Source organism: Orycteropus afer, unplaced genomic scaffold, assembly GCF_000298275.1.
Source record: "Orycteropus afer afer isolate SDZICR_OR568_19922 unplaced genomic scaffold, OryAfe1.0 scaffold00038, whole genome shotgun sequence".
In the NCBI taxonomy this organism is placed as follows: Eukaryota; Metazoa; Chordata; class Mammalia; order Tubulidentata; family Orycteropodidae; genus Orycteropus; species Orycteropus afer.
The window spans coordinates 3,178,021-3,193,416 of record NW_006921625.1 but is presented as its reverse complement, the minus strand read 5'-3'; the positions used below and the strand labels follow the sequence as shown (position 1 = coordinate 3,193,416).

Genomic DNA, 15,396 nt, shown 5'->3' with positions numbered 1-15,396 from the left:
CCAGCAGCCCTCCAGACGGAAGAAAAGCAGGCTGAGTATCATCCTGGCGCGAGAGGGAGGCCCGTTTGTTCCTGGCAAGTCGCCCTGGACAGAGTCACCCTCCCGGCCTTTCTGGCGAATGGCCGTGGGGGAGTTTGAGTTTTGTTTTGTTTTGACTCAAGATTGCTTTTCTTCAGAACCCGCTTACACTAATTACAGTTTACTCTCCTGTTATGCTAACAAGTGAATTCAATTCAGGGAAGCGTTCTTCTGGCCGTTAGCTTCAGAAACCCCCTCTAGCCACTCATTCTACGGCAGCTGTTTTGATTGATCTGTTCACATATTGATTAGATAGTTTATCTAATTAAAATCCGCCCACTTGAGACCGTCCCCCATGGAGAGCAGCGAGGATACATAGTTGCCAAAAAGCCTTCATAAATCTGAGGCCCTTGGCTCCCCGCGTCCCACCAGCAAAGGATCCCAGGGTCAATTTGACAGTTACATCTAATGTCTGGTAATGAACTTGTTTGCATGTGAAAAGGCTACATTGAGTATGAATAGTGAGTGTTTTCAATCCAGAAAGAGTAGCCTTGCTCATGTTCACTGCCATGGCCAGCCCTGTGGTGCCTGGTGTGCCAATGGAATTTCCTCTTTCTTCTGCAGTGAAAGGCCCCCATTCTTGCACCCAGGTTCAGAGCACAGCCAGAGACACAATGATGGACAGGTCCTTCTTGAACCTCAGCTGCTTGGTGTGGAGGTGGAAAAGGGACGTACACCCTCAGGGACAGCCCCACTGACCCAGACATCCTCCCAGTAAGCTTGCAACCTGCCTCCCAGACATGGCACCCTGAACAGGCCCAGGACATGGGACGTGACCGCCCACTTGGAGTTTCTCTGTAACGGAGGTGGATCCGTGTGGGGTCCAGAATGGCTAGAAAGCCAAGCTGGGTGTTCAGAGTTAATTTGGGCCCCAGAGAAGCACTGGTGGTCTTCAAGTGCAGACTTTGGCTGAAGGAAGCCTGCTTTTTGCCACGGCTGGGGCAGCCTGACTCAGTCAGGCGTCCAGGAGAGTGAGGGTCAGCGCCACTCTAGTAACCCAAAACCCTACAGAGAGATGTGCCTCTTCAGCAGGTGAGGGGGGAGCCAGAAAGTGTTCCCGGCCAACGTCCACCCACCAAGCTCGGTCCAGACTGTCCACACAGACCTTACAGAATCAGCAATGGAAAGCTGAAGCTACGGACTCATACATGAACACACTCGTGAGTAATGATTGTTACGAAGGTGGCCCAGCAAAGGCAGTACCCACAATGCCCCACAGTCCCTTCATCAGGCAGCTTCCTCAGGGTCCCGTCCCCTTTGGCTCCTGCCGAGAATGCTGAGGCTTCCACAGCCTCAGGCCCATGGAAGCTCGTAACGGTCCAAGTGCTGCCACGAGGGTCATCTTCTTGTTTTGCTGCTGACTGCAAAGTGGCCTATGGCATTGTCCTTGGAGCCCTGGAGGGAAAGAGGTTCTGCCACCAGTTTTAGTGCCATCAGCAGCCCAGGAAAAGAGGCATGGTGGCACAGTGGTTAAAGCACCCATCTGCCAACTGAAGAGTTAGTGCTTTGAACCCACCAGCTGCTCCGTAGATGGAAGATGTGCCAGTCAGCTTCTGTAAAGATGACAGTCTTGGAAACCCAATGCTGCAGTTCCACTCTGTCCTCTAGGGGCACTATGGTTCAGAATCGACTCCACAGCAGTGGGTGTGGTTTGGGCTTTGCTTCCATGAAGACTGACAGCCTTGGAGACCCTGTGGGGCAGTTCCACTCTGTCCTCTAGGGGCGCTGTGAGTCAGAATCGACTCCACGGCAGTGGGTGTGGTTTGGGCTTTGCTTCCATGAAGACTGACAGCCTTGGAGACCCTGTGGGGCAGTGCCACTTGTCAGGGTCACTATGAGTTGGAGTCAGTGTGACAGCACCCCCGTGGATGGTGCAGGAGTCCCTGGTGGTCACTCAGTTAACATGCTCAGCTGCCAATCAGAAGGGTGCAGGCTCGAGTCCACCCAGAGCTGTCTTTGAAGAAAGGTCTGGCAAAATCTACTGAAAAATCGAGCCCCGCTGATGATCCACGTGGGGGCGCCACGAGGGGGCCAACCCAACAAGGGTGGCTGGAGCAGTCGAGCGGCCTCGGCCCGTGCGTCAGGGACTGTCCTGCTCCCCAGACATCCGCCCAGCAGTCTGTGTGCCAGGTCTCGTCCTGGGTGCTGACGGAGCTCTGTGCACTTACAATGCATGCAGCTAGTGCTGGGGCACCAGCCTGGTCCTTTCTAAGTATCCTGGACCATGCATGGTATGTTAAAGAAGAAAAAGTCAGGATTATTCAATTTAAACAAAAAAGACAGGGAGCGAGCCCATCTTTGCTCTGTTAGTCTATATGTAGGCCCGTCACCAAGGAGAATGGTGGTGTTTAGCAGAAGTGCGCCCGCTGCGTCTGTCTCTTGGCCTAGGCCAGCCCTGTAATTCCCTTGAGGAAACGCGTGGAAAACAATGGGTGAACCCTGACATGCTGCTAAGTCCAGTTAAACCTTCCCCAAGGCAAGGAGATCAGCTAAAGAGACTGGAGGAAGTCCTTCTGGTAACAACAGGCTCCATGGTCGACCCCAAGATCAGATGTGATGAGGCTTCATTCCATCTTGAGCAAGACAAAGAGGACACAGCCACTCAGTCTGGGTGTGACCTTGCGCTCTGCTCAGATGGATCAACATCGCCAAGACCTTGAGAAGCCAAGATGTGTGAAAAATGGTGGTGAGGCCGAGTGGCAGAAACATGGTCCCCAGCTACAGGGCATCACCATCGGCAGCCCAGAGGCCCCAGCTCCTCAGCGTGCTCGTGGGTCAGCGAGATCCATGTGTCACGCTCACTAAAGGGCTCTGTTGTTGTTAGGTGTTGTCAAGTCGACCCCCGGCCGTGGCAACCCAAGCATAAGAGGATGCAACACTGCCCGTTCTGCTCCGGGGCTACCCCCATCATCACTGGCAGGGCTCACATTATCACCCACAGGGTTTTCGTTGCCTCATGTTTGGCAGTAGACCCCCAGGCCTCTGTCTCGTCTGTCTCAGTCTGGACGAGTCACTAAAACCTGTGAGCCTCATAGCACTATGCACACCTCCACTGATAGATGGGTACTGGCTAGACTTGAAGTGCAGTGGCTGGGGATCCAGCCTCCCACACGGAAGAAGAGAACTCTACCACTGAGCCACAGAAGACTGAAGACCGAAGTCTCACCTAAAGTCCTGAAAAACACTTCCAACTAGTTTGATGGGAAAATGCTCTGAGTCTCGAGTCAGAACCCCTTGGTAGCCCATCCCACTGAGAGTCCTTGACTGCTCAGCACTGAGCCCCCACTGGGACAGACAGATTCTCCCACAGTCGGTGGGCTCTCCTGTGCCAGCCCAGAATATTCTTACAATTAAAATTAGTAAAATCCTCCATCACGTATATGCTGTACCCACTGTCCAGGAGTAACCTCCTCATCACAGAGAAAGCCAAGACAACAGAAGGCTAACTGACCTTATCCCTGAACCAACGAGCTGCCCACCTCTCTGCTCGAGGTGGAATTCTCTGAGGCAGAGACACAGGTAAGCTGGGTCCAGGAACACAGTCCAGCAATTGGGCCTGGAAAGAAGTTAGCAAGTCTCCTTCCAGCTTCAGTGGACGGGAGCTTAGCTAGGAAAGCCCTCTGGAGTCTGTACCAAGGTCCCTATAAAGTAGGGACAGGTCCCTGCATGAGAAGGCCTCCAAGAATACCCAACAGGCTGCAATGCAGGCCTCCTCCCACTAAAAGGCATACACCAATCCCTTTGAGGCCAACGGCATTCTCAACTTCTGGGTCCAGATTCTGACCCACCAACCATGAGTGGTGAGGAGCAGCTGAGGAGACATGGGCTGACAATAGGAGGGCTGTATTTGAGAAACATTTTACTGAAGTCATTCTGAAGCCCACCCATCAGACCCACCATGTCTGAACGTCAGAGGGCAGGCTGCTTCGTCTGTGGCCACGTTAACTCTCCTCCCAAGATCCTCAGCAGCCTGGTCAGCGGCCTGTGGCAGTGCCCACCCTGCCAGGCATACCCTGTCACAGCAGACAAGCTGAGGCCCTGCCTCCAGAGCGGATCGGGCTGAGCTCTGGCTGGACCCAATGACTCTGGGGCACTATGACCCTTGATCCTTTGTAAAGCCCTTCATTGAAGTATTTCACTAAATGAACCAAGTCTGGTTCCCAGAAAAGCCCTTGGGGAACTTGATTTGTTTGGGGGTCACTCAAAGTGTGAGACTTCACAGTAAGGTCAGGACGTGCCCAGCAGCCCTTGGGGGATAAGTACCTGGAACCTCCGCATGTCCCGAGGGTTGCCTGCATTCTTCAAACAGTTCTGATTACACTTGAGGAAAAACTTTAGAAAGAATCTATAAAGATACAAAAAGGGGTATTTGTTAGGGTTATCAGGAAAAACACACACACTCTTCACAAGAAACTTGCTCGGGGGTGGGCGAGACTCCCCCGGGACTTCCTGCCGGCTGGACGCCCTGCAGGGAGGGATGCTGAGACCAGGCCCCAGCGGACGGAGCCCGTCGCCCCTGGTGGGACTGTCCTATTCTGAAAGTCCTCGGCCCAGGAAAGCTGTGACCGGCACTTGCCTAGACTGCTATTATTTTCAAGCTCCACCTGCACAGGTGCGACTTCTGGATCTGCTTGTCCAGCAGGTCAGGAACCACTGAGGAAACACCCACTCCAGGGAGGGCTCCCAGACCCGGCAACCGAGCGCCCGGGACGACCAGTTAAGTGTCACCTTCAAATTCGGCCGGATCAACCAATAACTCTTTCCATGGGGCCGTCCCAGCGCATACCGATGCGGAAAGTTACTCGGTGCTTGTCTGAAGTCCAACTTAACTGGACACTCTTGTCTTTTATCCAGCAACCCTAAGCCCAGATGGGCTGACTGCCTAAGTAAACCCACTTGTAGAGACCGATTGAAAAGTTACAACAGGTACCACGTTGAAGGAAAGGGAGACCTTCTGGGATGCTGTGTTAAGAGCTCCAGTGATTTCCATGAAATGTCCACGTGAGTTTTGAAGGGAATAATCAGAGCCATAGTGGTGTGACAGTTAAGCGCCCGGCTGCTAGCCAGAAGGTCAGCAGTTCCAACCCACCGAGAGGCTCCTTCTGAGACAGACCTGGCAGTCTGCTCCCACGAAGACTGCAGCCTGGAGACCCCACGGGATAGTTCTGCTCTGCGGCATGGGGTCGCTCCAGGTCACAGTCACCCCCTCAGCTCCCACAACAATCAGCACATCCTGGTGGTGAAACCCCCGCTGGACCCCAGCAGCCCCCACGACAGCGTGTCCTGGGGATGAAACCCCTGCTGGACCCAGGCAGAAAGGAGAAGGCTGACTCGCGAGCCACTGCTATTTCCCACCAAGCCTGGCCACTGTGTTTTGAGGCATGAAGCTGAGGGGTCCTGACAGTGTGTTGAGACACGGTGACAAAACCTCATCACATTGTCCTCCCCTCTCCTATATGCTCAGTGACAGAGAAAGAAGCCCTGCCTTACAACAGGGACACGCAGACCCAGGGCCACCGGACAGCAGCACTGACCAGGTGAAAATAGGGGGTCTCATCCCCATACACCCTCCGCCTACCCTCACGCTGACCTCAGGCATCAGAATGCACCACCCAGCAAGGTCACTAACCAAATCCTCCTCCATTTTTTTTTTTCAAAACACAGTCTGTCCTACTTGGCACCAATCCACTTTTTATGAAGAGTCACGTGATTTCCTCAAGTTCAAGGCTAGGTTTCAAGGTCCTCGGTGACAATTATCATCTCAGAAAATACAAAGGCCTCATGGACTAAGACTCATGCGTCTAGCTGGGTCAGACTCAACATACCCTGATGACTTCTTCCCACGGTGGAGGAAAATCCAATTGATGGGAGAGGAATCATGGACGTGTAATTAAATTTTCGTACATGTGGCAAGGCCTCGCAATTTTCGGCCGGAATTTACATCTTTTATGAACTCACCTCACCTACACACGTAGCTCACAGTGCTTCTTAAGGCCATCTGCCATCAGCATAGAGCAAGTCACTTCATATTCCGCCCACCAATTTTCCCTAAGAACCACTGTGCAATTAACCGCACGCGCCGCAGCGAGGTAAATTAGGCACACCTGCGTCCAGCCTGTGCCTGCACCGCCTCAGAAAGACCCTAACAAGGTGAGGACGCCACAAAGTTATCGTCCTGTCAGGCAATTAGGTTTTCGCTTCAGGGACGGCCACACGGCACAATTACGCCACACGCCACTGCCCGGCTAATCGGAGCGGGCGAGGCCCCGAAGCTGCCCTCGGCGAGGTACCGCCCAGGGTGGCCGCAGGGCCATGGTGGTGATGGGAGCGGCTTCTCCCTCCAGAGCAGGTGTCCTTAGACCCTTGAGGTCTTTCTAGCTGGTTCCCCTTTCACCTCCAACAGAGAGAGGGTGGGGCCATTTCCTAAAGGGGCGCTGCCTGGGGCATCTCCAGATGCCCTGCGTCTGGACTAGTGTCCCGTACAGAAATGAGCTGGGCAGTGCAAGGTGCTGGGCCCTGTGAGCATCCTGTGTGAGTGTACTCACCCACACACAGTCACACACACACCACACACCACCATCACACTCACACACACACATGCACATACACCACACTTGTAGAAATGAGCTGGGCAGTGTGGGGCGCTGGACGCATGAGCGTCTTGTGTGTGTACACTCACCTGCACTCACACACCACAGTCACACTCACACACACCCCATACCACCATCACACTCACACACACACCACACTTGTAGAAATGAGCTGGGCAGTGAGGGGCGCTGGACCCATGAGCGTCTTGTGTGTGTACACTCACCTGCACTCACACACACCACAGTCACACCACCCCACAGTCACACACCCCACACTCACACACTTCACACCACAGCCACACATACCATACTCACACCCACACTCCCCACATCCCACAACCACACTCACACACACATGCATATGCACCCCCATACATGACACACATGCTTACAACCACACACCCTCACCTACACACCCTACCACACATAGTCACACATGCTCCACCCACACACCACACACACACTCAGGCACATATGCATATACACCACACGTATGTCACAGTCACACACTACATGCACACACTCCCAATACATCGTACTCACATACACACACCACACACTCTCATGCACTCACACCCACCATACACTCACACAGATCACATCCGTTACACATGTCATCCACTCGCACACGCACCCTCACACTCATCCTCACACCCATGCACTCACACACCCCATACCACATACACCCTCATGCATGCTCACACACACACCACATATGTCATACACTCACCCATGCACACACTCACATCTCCATACCACACACATCCTCACTCATGCCTTCACATACATCACATGCTCTTGCACACATACCTTCATGCATTCACACACACACCCTACACCACACTCACACATATTACACTCTCACACACACACCAACACCCACACACCCTATACCACACTCACACACATTATGTACTCACACACACACCAACACATATACCCTACACCACACTCACACATATTACACTCACACACACACACATCATGAACTCTCACACAAAAACTGACACACACACCCTCTACACCACTCACACATATTACATTCTCACATACACACACACACACACCCTACACCACACTCACATATTACACTCACACATACATCATGTACTCTCACACACCCTACACCACTCACACATATTACACTCACACACACATCATGTACTCTCACACACAAACTGACACACAAACACACACACACCCTACACGACACTCACACTTATTACACTCTCACACTCACACATCATGTACTCTCACACACACACTCACACACACCCTACACCACACATATTACACGCTCACACACTGACACACACTGACACACACACACGTATTTTGCCCATTGATGACATTCTTGCCTCTGTCCTCAGTGTCTGAAGAACCCATGGGCACTTCTGCAGAACTGGCCCCGGGGAACACCTGGGGTCCTATACACAAAGTTGAGCACCGAGCTGCCCTCGCCTGGTCCTCGGGACGCTGTGGGGACGGGTGGTGGGGAGACAGCAGCAGCTTCCCGCGCCCTTCCTACCACATCTGGTTATGTTTCGTGCCAAGACTCAGTGGAAGTCACAGAAGGCAAGTGCCCCAGCACGGCCGGCAGGTGACCGTGGACATCACATAAAACCAGGTACAGGGCACAGGTGTGCTCTGACTCAAAGGTGCTCAGTGTGGGGCACCGTGCTGGTGTTTGGGGTGGCATGAGCAGACTGACCGCCTTCACGGGAAGTCAGACGGTAATCCTGCCCTGCCTCTGTCGCCCTTTAATTGGCTTGTTCCTAAGAAATACCTGACACCTACTTTACATGTCTCACACTTCCAGACTCCAGGACACAAAGGATTCAATACTCTTGTTATGAAAGGAAAAATCTTTCCTATGTCAGAAAATCTTTGGCTTTCGCACCAATAAACTCTTTATTACTGCTAAACATGGATTTGCTGCTCGACGGCAGAGAGGCGATAAAACTCCGAACCTGTCATTAGGACATGACGCTTAATTGTGCACAGTGAGCTTCCTGCGCATCTGCCGGCCGTCGTCACAATGACCATTATGGGCACTAATTCTCTGACCCTGTCTTTATTTCCCTAAAGAGTCGTCATCTTTCACAGTGGGTACCAGAGTAAATCAAGCTTGAAATATGGGCTTTATTTACTTGTTTCTCCCAGGCAGGAGGAGAAGACATCCACTGAAGACAAACGGCGGCCCTTGGTAGCAACGCCCCAGTAATATTCGGCTCGGAAGCAGCTTACGGAATTCCAGAAAGTTCTCCACAGCTCTTTGAAGGACGAAAGCGGGATCTCATTACTTGTAAAGTCAAGCCTCCTGATCAGGACGGAAAACCACCTTGGCTCCCACTGGCTCCCCTCTCCGCCATCAGGACCCAATGACGATTGAAGATGGATGAAGCAGCACCCTTGGGCCCCTTTCCTGGGAATGCAGTGTTGGGGAAGCCCCAGAGCCCCAGGTACCTTGAATTTAAGCCAGAAATTCTAAAGCCACCATCATTTATTTCCACAACTGCTTGAAACAGAATGGTGGCCCTAGCTGTGCCCAATGCAGAAAGTGACAAGTTGAGTCTTTCTGGAAGTCACATCAGAGTCCATGCAAACAATCCCAATCCTAAGGAGAGGGGCGGGCAGAGGCAGGATGATTTGCAACTGGGCTCGAAAAATAAAAATGATGGGACCGGCCACTGTATCCAGAACCCAACCGAGGCGGCCACTGTGTCCAGAACCCAACCGAGGCGCCACGGGACCAACCCCAGCACCATCACTGATCTCCAAGTCGGCTCAGTTCTGTGTGTTTAAGCTACGAATTAGTTCATCTATATTTACTTTTATGAAGCTGATTAACCAGAGCCTCGCGATCTGATGAAAATCATTTTAATTGTAGTGCTAGGCTCTTGTGTAATATCCATTACATTCTGAACTGTTTAAATTCTACATGGGTGTTGTGTAAATTGGCCCTTTGTGAGCAAGCAGGCAATTAGGACCAAACAGCTCGCCTTTAAACAGCTACAGAACTTTGTGGTGTTATTCGGGACAGTCAGAAACAAAGGAGGCTGTTTAATTGTAATTTAATGGGATATCAAGGAGTCTGTGGTATTAGATGCTGGCAACAGAGAGGAGGAGAGAAAAATTAACTGCAATTAGGTTTGATTAAAGCTATCCTTCTCAATAGTCAACGGTCCTGACAGGCCATGGGGCTCTAGAGGGCTCCAGGATGGCGAAAGGTGGTGAGCGATATTAGGGCCAATAAAGGAGATATTAGCATAGCTAATTACAGCCCTGCAAAACCTGGAAAGGGGCCTCTGTGTATTGTAATGTGGGAAATAATTGGCCAAGGCCATTATCAATTACACAAGGAATGAATTTGGTTTGTCAGAGAAAAGCTGATGAGATGTGCCTCATCTGACAGTCTCCCTTCTCTCCCACTCCATGCAAAGAACGAACTTCTCTACTTTCACCCAAAGCTGCAACCTACGGTGGCCACATCGCAGGGAAAATGAGCTCACTAGCAAGCGTAGGTAACAAACAAAGTCGGCCAGCGCCCTCCCTGTGCCTGCTAGGTGATGATTTTGTCCCCTCCGCTCAAAGGAGGACTAGACTGCCTCCTCAGACGGGCAGTGAGCCTGGCTTCGCCCCTGCTCGTTGAGGCAACAGGGAAAGCCTGCGTGGTTTCAATGACCAGCCTCGTGGGCTTCCCTTGACTGCGTGCTCAGCTTTCCAGCACGCTGGGAACCGCAGAAGCCGAGGACTTTTTGGTTTTGTTCCATTTCACTGTCAAGTTTTGGACTGATCCAGGGCTTGGTTTTGTCAATGTCTGAAAACCTAAGCGGCAGCATGGACTTGACTGGCCTCATTAAACAGGGTATGACTCCTGCGTCAGCCCCTTCACGTACCAGGCAAATTGGTCACTCTCTGTAGAAAGGGCTTTGTCTTCCCCTAGAGTGACGCCAGACTCCTGGATGTGGCCTTCCAGGCCCTCCCTCATGGTTCAGACAGGGAGTCCCGGTCAAGAATGGAAAACACAAGTTTCTTGTGTGAGGTGGCAGTATCCAGACAGAGCCCCTCAAAGCAGCAAACTAGTGCAGCAACAGACAGACCACCACAGGCTCCATCAGAGCCCAGAGCACCACACAGAAACCCCAGCTTCCGGGGGTCGGCGGGGGACCCCAAGAGAGCGCAGGTCCCACGGAGCCCCACGCTTGCAGCTTTCACTGAACTCGGGATGCACATCCAAGAGGCAGTTTTACTGCCTAATAACCTTGACAAGGAGAAATGAGCACAGAAGGACCAACCAGAGAACATGGTTGAAAAAGGCCCCACCCACCCACTGGCGGCCACCTGGGGCTGGGGGCGGGGAGAGGGCCCGGCTCAGCAGCGGGTGATCAGAGTCTCTGGGAACTAGACCAGGGTGATGGCTGCAGAAATGCCAGGAACATACTCAACACCACTGAAGTGTGGCCTTCCAACAGTGCATCTTACCTCATGTCGGTTTCACCTTGATTTTATAAGAAGTCACCACCCCAGACCAGAAGCCAAGAGCCCAGGGGCACATGGATGGCATAACCCTTATTGTGCTATTGAAATGAAACAGCCAAGAGTCGAATGAAGAGACAGAGCCTTTAAGAGACTTTTCCCTGACTGATAAGACAGTGGCCGAGGAAGGCGGACTCGCGGTTCCTGCTAATTACTGCGAAGTCCCTGAAAGCAGTGGCCGCAGCTGTGGTGTGTGCACGCCTGGTCATCAGTTGCTGCAGTATTGATTACTGAGCAATTCTACCCATCGGGTTCTGGGGCTTCAGAGACAATGTGTTTCCCTCACCAAACCCGTAATGAGCAGTTCCTATACAAGACTGCACTCTGCTGACATCAGATCTCCACACGAGGACAGTACACAGGTCAATACGTATCGGATTTCCAAAATGCGCGGGTCTTAATGTCAGGCCTGGCTTTTCCTCCCGCTCCTGCCATTAGCTGTGACTGGGCTCGACGTCCTTTTATGCCATTCAGGAGGAAAAATCTACCCCATTAGTCTGATTTATTCCTCAAATATGCCATGACAAATTGCTTTAACACCAGACTTATTAAATTCTTGTACATTTCAAGTTATGGGTCTCATATCCTTGCAGCATCGCCATGACGTCATCGCCAAGGGGGCAGAGGCTAACAGTATTGAATTTTACAGCTGGGCCCAGATGTCTTTTGTCAGGGTCCCCTCCCCCAGCCAAGAGGTCTGGGTGGTTGGATTCCCCGCCGCCAATACCTGGTCCCTGCACGAGCGGCATCCGCATGGCACACGCGACACCCTGCATGGAGATGCACATGTCTGAGGGTCTGCAGATATCCACGGCTTGACTCGGGGTTCAACAACGACTGGCCTTTGTCTGCGGGCTCCAGCTCGACTGTAGCAGCCGCTGTCTCTGGTGGACACCGGCCGTTTTACCTCCCTTGGCTGTAGTAACCACACCGCATTAACAATATTTGTACTACAATCGCCAGGGGACCCACTTCCCAGATTCTATCACTTCTTTATCTCCTGACAAATACCTCACTATCGAACATTATTAGGTTTAGAAAATTAACCCTTCGCAGCCGAGAGCCGCACCAGGCCCCACCGTCCCTGCGAAGGGCCTTATCGCAAAATTTCTCCTGTAACGGTTTTGCTTTTCATTGCCGTTTCAGCCGCGGCTGTCAAGAGGCACTTACGGACACCCCGATCTTGTAATTCTGCGATGGTTCTCATTACAGTGGTGCCAGCGAGATGTGATGGGAATGAACGGCTCTGCCAGCCAGGGCAATATCCACTTCCCCAACACAAGATCCCGCCAAGGCTGCCATGTGGAGGAATTTCTGTGACTTGCATTAAACTTTCTACGGCGGCTTTGACGCACTCAGGTAAGTCCCTCCACATATTCGCCCCGAAAGCCAAGGTGTCTCCCAGCCCCGTGCTTTGTCAGCCCCTCCCCGGCTGGCTGTCAGGGTTCCAGTGAGTATTTTCTGTAGCAGGTCCTGGTATTTCAGGATGGTTTTGATAAGGTTATCTGATTAAGGGAAGTCAACTGCACAACACAAAGGACCGTGGAGTGTGCGCATTTACACGAGAGCCCTTGTTTCAAGTGTGCTCTTCCTTCCCTCCCTCCACCGATTTCCCCATTTCTAACGGGCAGTGCAGCACTGACATTATATCCACAGCAGATCACTCGCCTTGTCAATCAGTCTGTATTCTGTCTTTCACTGTGGGCTCATTAAAACAGCTTCCTCACTCCCTCTGGACACTGCTCCATTTGCCAGCTCTGATCGTGGAGTTCCTGATGTAAGAAAAATGCCAGCACCACTTGGCCCACATCAAATGCACCCCCACTGACTTGTTGCCAGCTCCGGGGGAGCCTTTTACAGGTTGTGCAAAGATTAAGGGGCTCTGCTCACCCAAACTCAGGGCTGCAAGCCTCTCCCACCAACAACCTTTCAGGGATCTGAGGGGATGGGGGCCACTTCTGGCCCCTCCAACTGTTTCCAGCCACCAGGAGTCTTTCTCTCTTTCTAATCCGAGTGGGAAGCTCATCCTCTCCTATGAATGTACGTTTCCCCCATCCACGCCAGCTTGCTTAATTAAGAGCGATCATCTTGGTGAGTTGAATTATTAATAAAAAAATCACATTTCGAATCAAGCCCGTGCAGGCAGGCAGGACACCAGTGTGGGACCTGCCTCTGTCAGGCTCTCCAGCCTTTTAGGTCCTGATTAAAAACTTATTAAAACATTATAAATGATTAATGGCTGCACGGCTCTGAGTGGCAATTATTAGTTTTAATGCAGGTAATGCAGCTTAATGAGGGGCACATGTGTGCAAAGCCTTAACTTCATTACTCCTGCGTGTCAACAAATACAAGAGAAATGTGCGGGCTGCCCATCCATTACTGGGAAGAGCACCGAGCCTCCCCTCCTCACCTCCCTTTGTGGACGAGCCAGGAGCCATAAATTAATCCCTCTCCGTGGCTCCGGGGAAGACTGAGGGGTCTGGACCTCACTCTGTACCCCACACGGCCCCGCCCTGGACTCCTGACATTGCACACACGCCTTCTTGGGCCTCTGGTACCTGAGAGTGTGCCCCTGGTCTTCTGCGGGCTGACACTGTCTCCACTCAGAGACTAAAGCTGCCATGCGCAGGGCTGACTGGGTTTCTTGTCTTCCTGGTTTTACAAGGTCTTTGGGTGGTGGGGCATAGCTCAGTCCACAGGGTGCCTGGTTCATGCCGGCACAGTTCCCTTAAACTTAGGATTCCAATGTGCTTGTCTGTGATGTCCTGGGCTGGGTGTAGGGTAGTGAGTGAGACAGAGAGAGACAGAGATGGTGCGCGCATGCACACACACAGACACACACACATTATATATGGAGCTCTGGTGGCATAGTGGTTAAGCTCTGGGCTATGAAGTGAAAGGTCTGCAGTTGAACCCCCCAGCTACTCCATGGGAGAAGGATGGGGCCATCTGCTAGTATAAAGATTACAGCCTTGGAAACCCTAGGGTAGTTCTGTTCTGTCCTGCAGTGTTGCTGTAAGTCAGAACTGACTCAACAGCAGTATGCTTGGTTCTCGTTTTACACGCATATATTTGTATATATAAATGTACATATTAAATACATACATTTTATACATACATACACACATCATCACCACTCGTCTGTCAGTCTATCATACTGTGGTAGTTTCCATGTTGCTGTGGGGCTGGAGGCTATGCCACCAGCATTTCCAAATAAATGTTATGAAATACTGTTCAGATGCATATTATACATGCAGTACACATATTACATAAACATATACAGGAGCTCAGGTGGCACCGTGAGTAAGCACTCAGAGGCTAACCAAAAGGTCAGGGGTTCAAATCCACCAGCTTCTCCTCAGGAGAAGGATGTGGCAATCAGCTTCCTTAGATATTTATAGCCTGGGAAACCCTATGGGGGGGTTCTACTTTGTTCTTGTCCTATAGGGTCACTGTAAGTTGACAATGACTTGATAAACAACAGATTTGTTCATTTTATATATATACATATATGTATATATAGAGTAGCGTAGTGCCTAAGGCGCTTGACTGCAAACCAGAAGGCTGGCGGTTCAAACCCACCAGCCACTCCTCGGAAGGAAGATGGGGCAATCTACTTCCGCAGTGATACTGCCTCGGAAACCCAAGGAGGGGTTGCTGTGAGTCGGGTCCAATTCGATGGCACATGACGACAACAACAATATGTGTATATATGTGTGTGTGTGTGTGTATGTGTGTGTATATACATATGGAGGGGAAGAGAGAGAGAGAGAGGAAGGTGCAGGTACAGAGAGAGAAGCACAGAGAAAGAGCAGAGAGGACATATATACACATGGACATGTGTACACACATATGTAAGGAGCTCTGGTGGTGCAGTACCTAAGGAATTTGACTGCTAACCAGAATGCTGGTGGTTCAAACCCACCAGGCACTCCTCAGAAGGAAGATGAGGCAATCCAGTAGAGATTTACCACCTGGGAAACCCAATTGGGGTAGCTATGGGTCAGAATCAACTCATGGCAGTAGGGTTTGTTTTTATACACATATGTATTATGTATATGGGGGGGGGGGGTCCAGAGAGGCAAGAGAGATTTCATAGAAAGAGAGATCATACTTACACAATAGAGAGAGAGAGAGACATTAGTCTATATGTGTAATCTGTTTTTCTATATATTAAAAACCCACCGTC

General features: G+C 51.4%; 1 protein-coding gene across 1 annotated transcript in view; it reads right to left on the bottom strand.

The window, feature by feature from the left end:
* Positions 1-15,396, bottom strand: part of EBF3 (EBF transcription factor 3) — a 145,612-nt gene that overhangs the window by 40,308 nt on the left and 89,908 nt on the right. The window contains exon 5 of the mRNA XM_042780416.1: positions 4,342-4,423. Coding sequence (XP_042636350.1) covers positions 4,342-4,423 — 82 coding nt within the window. The remainder of the gene's footprint in view (positions 1-4,341; positions 4,424-15,396) is intronic.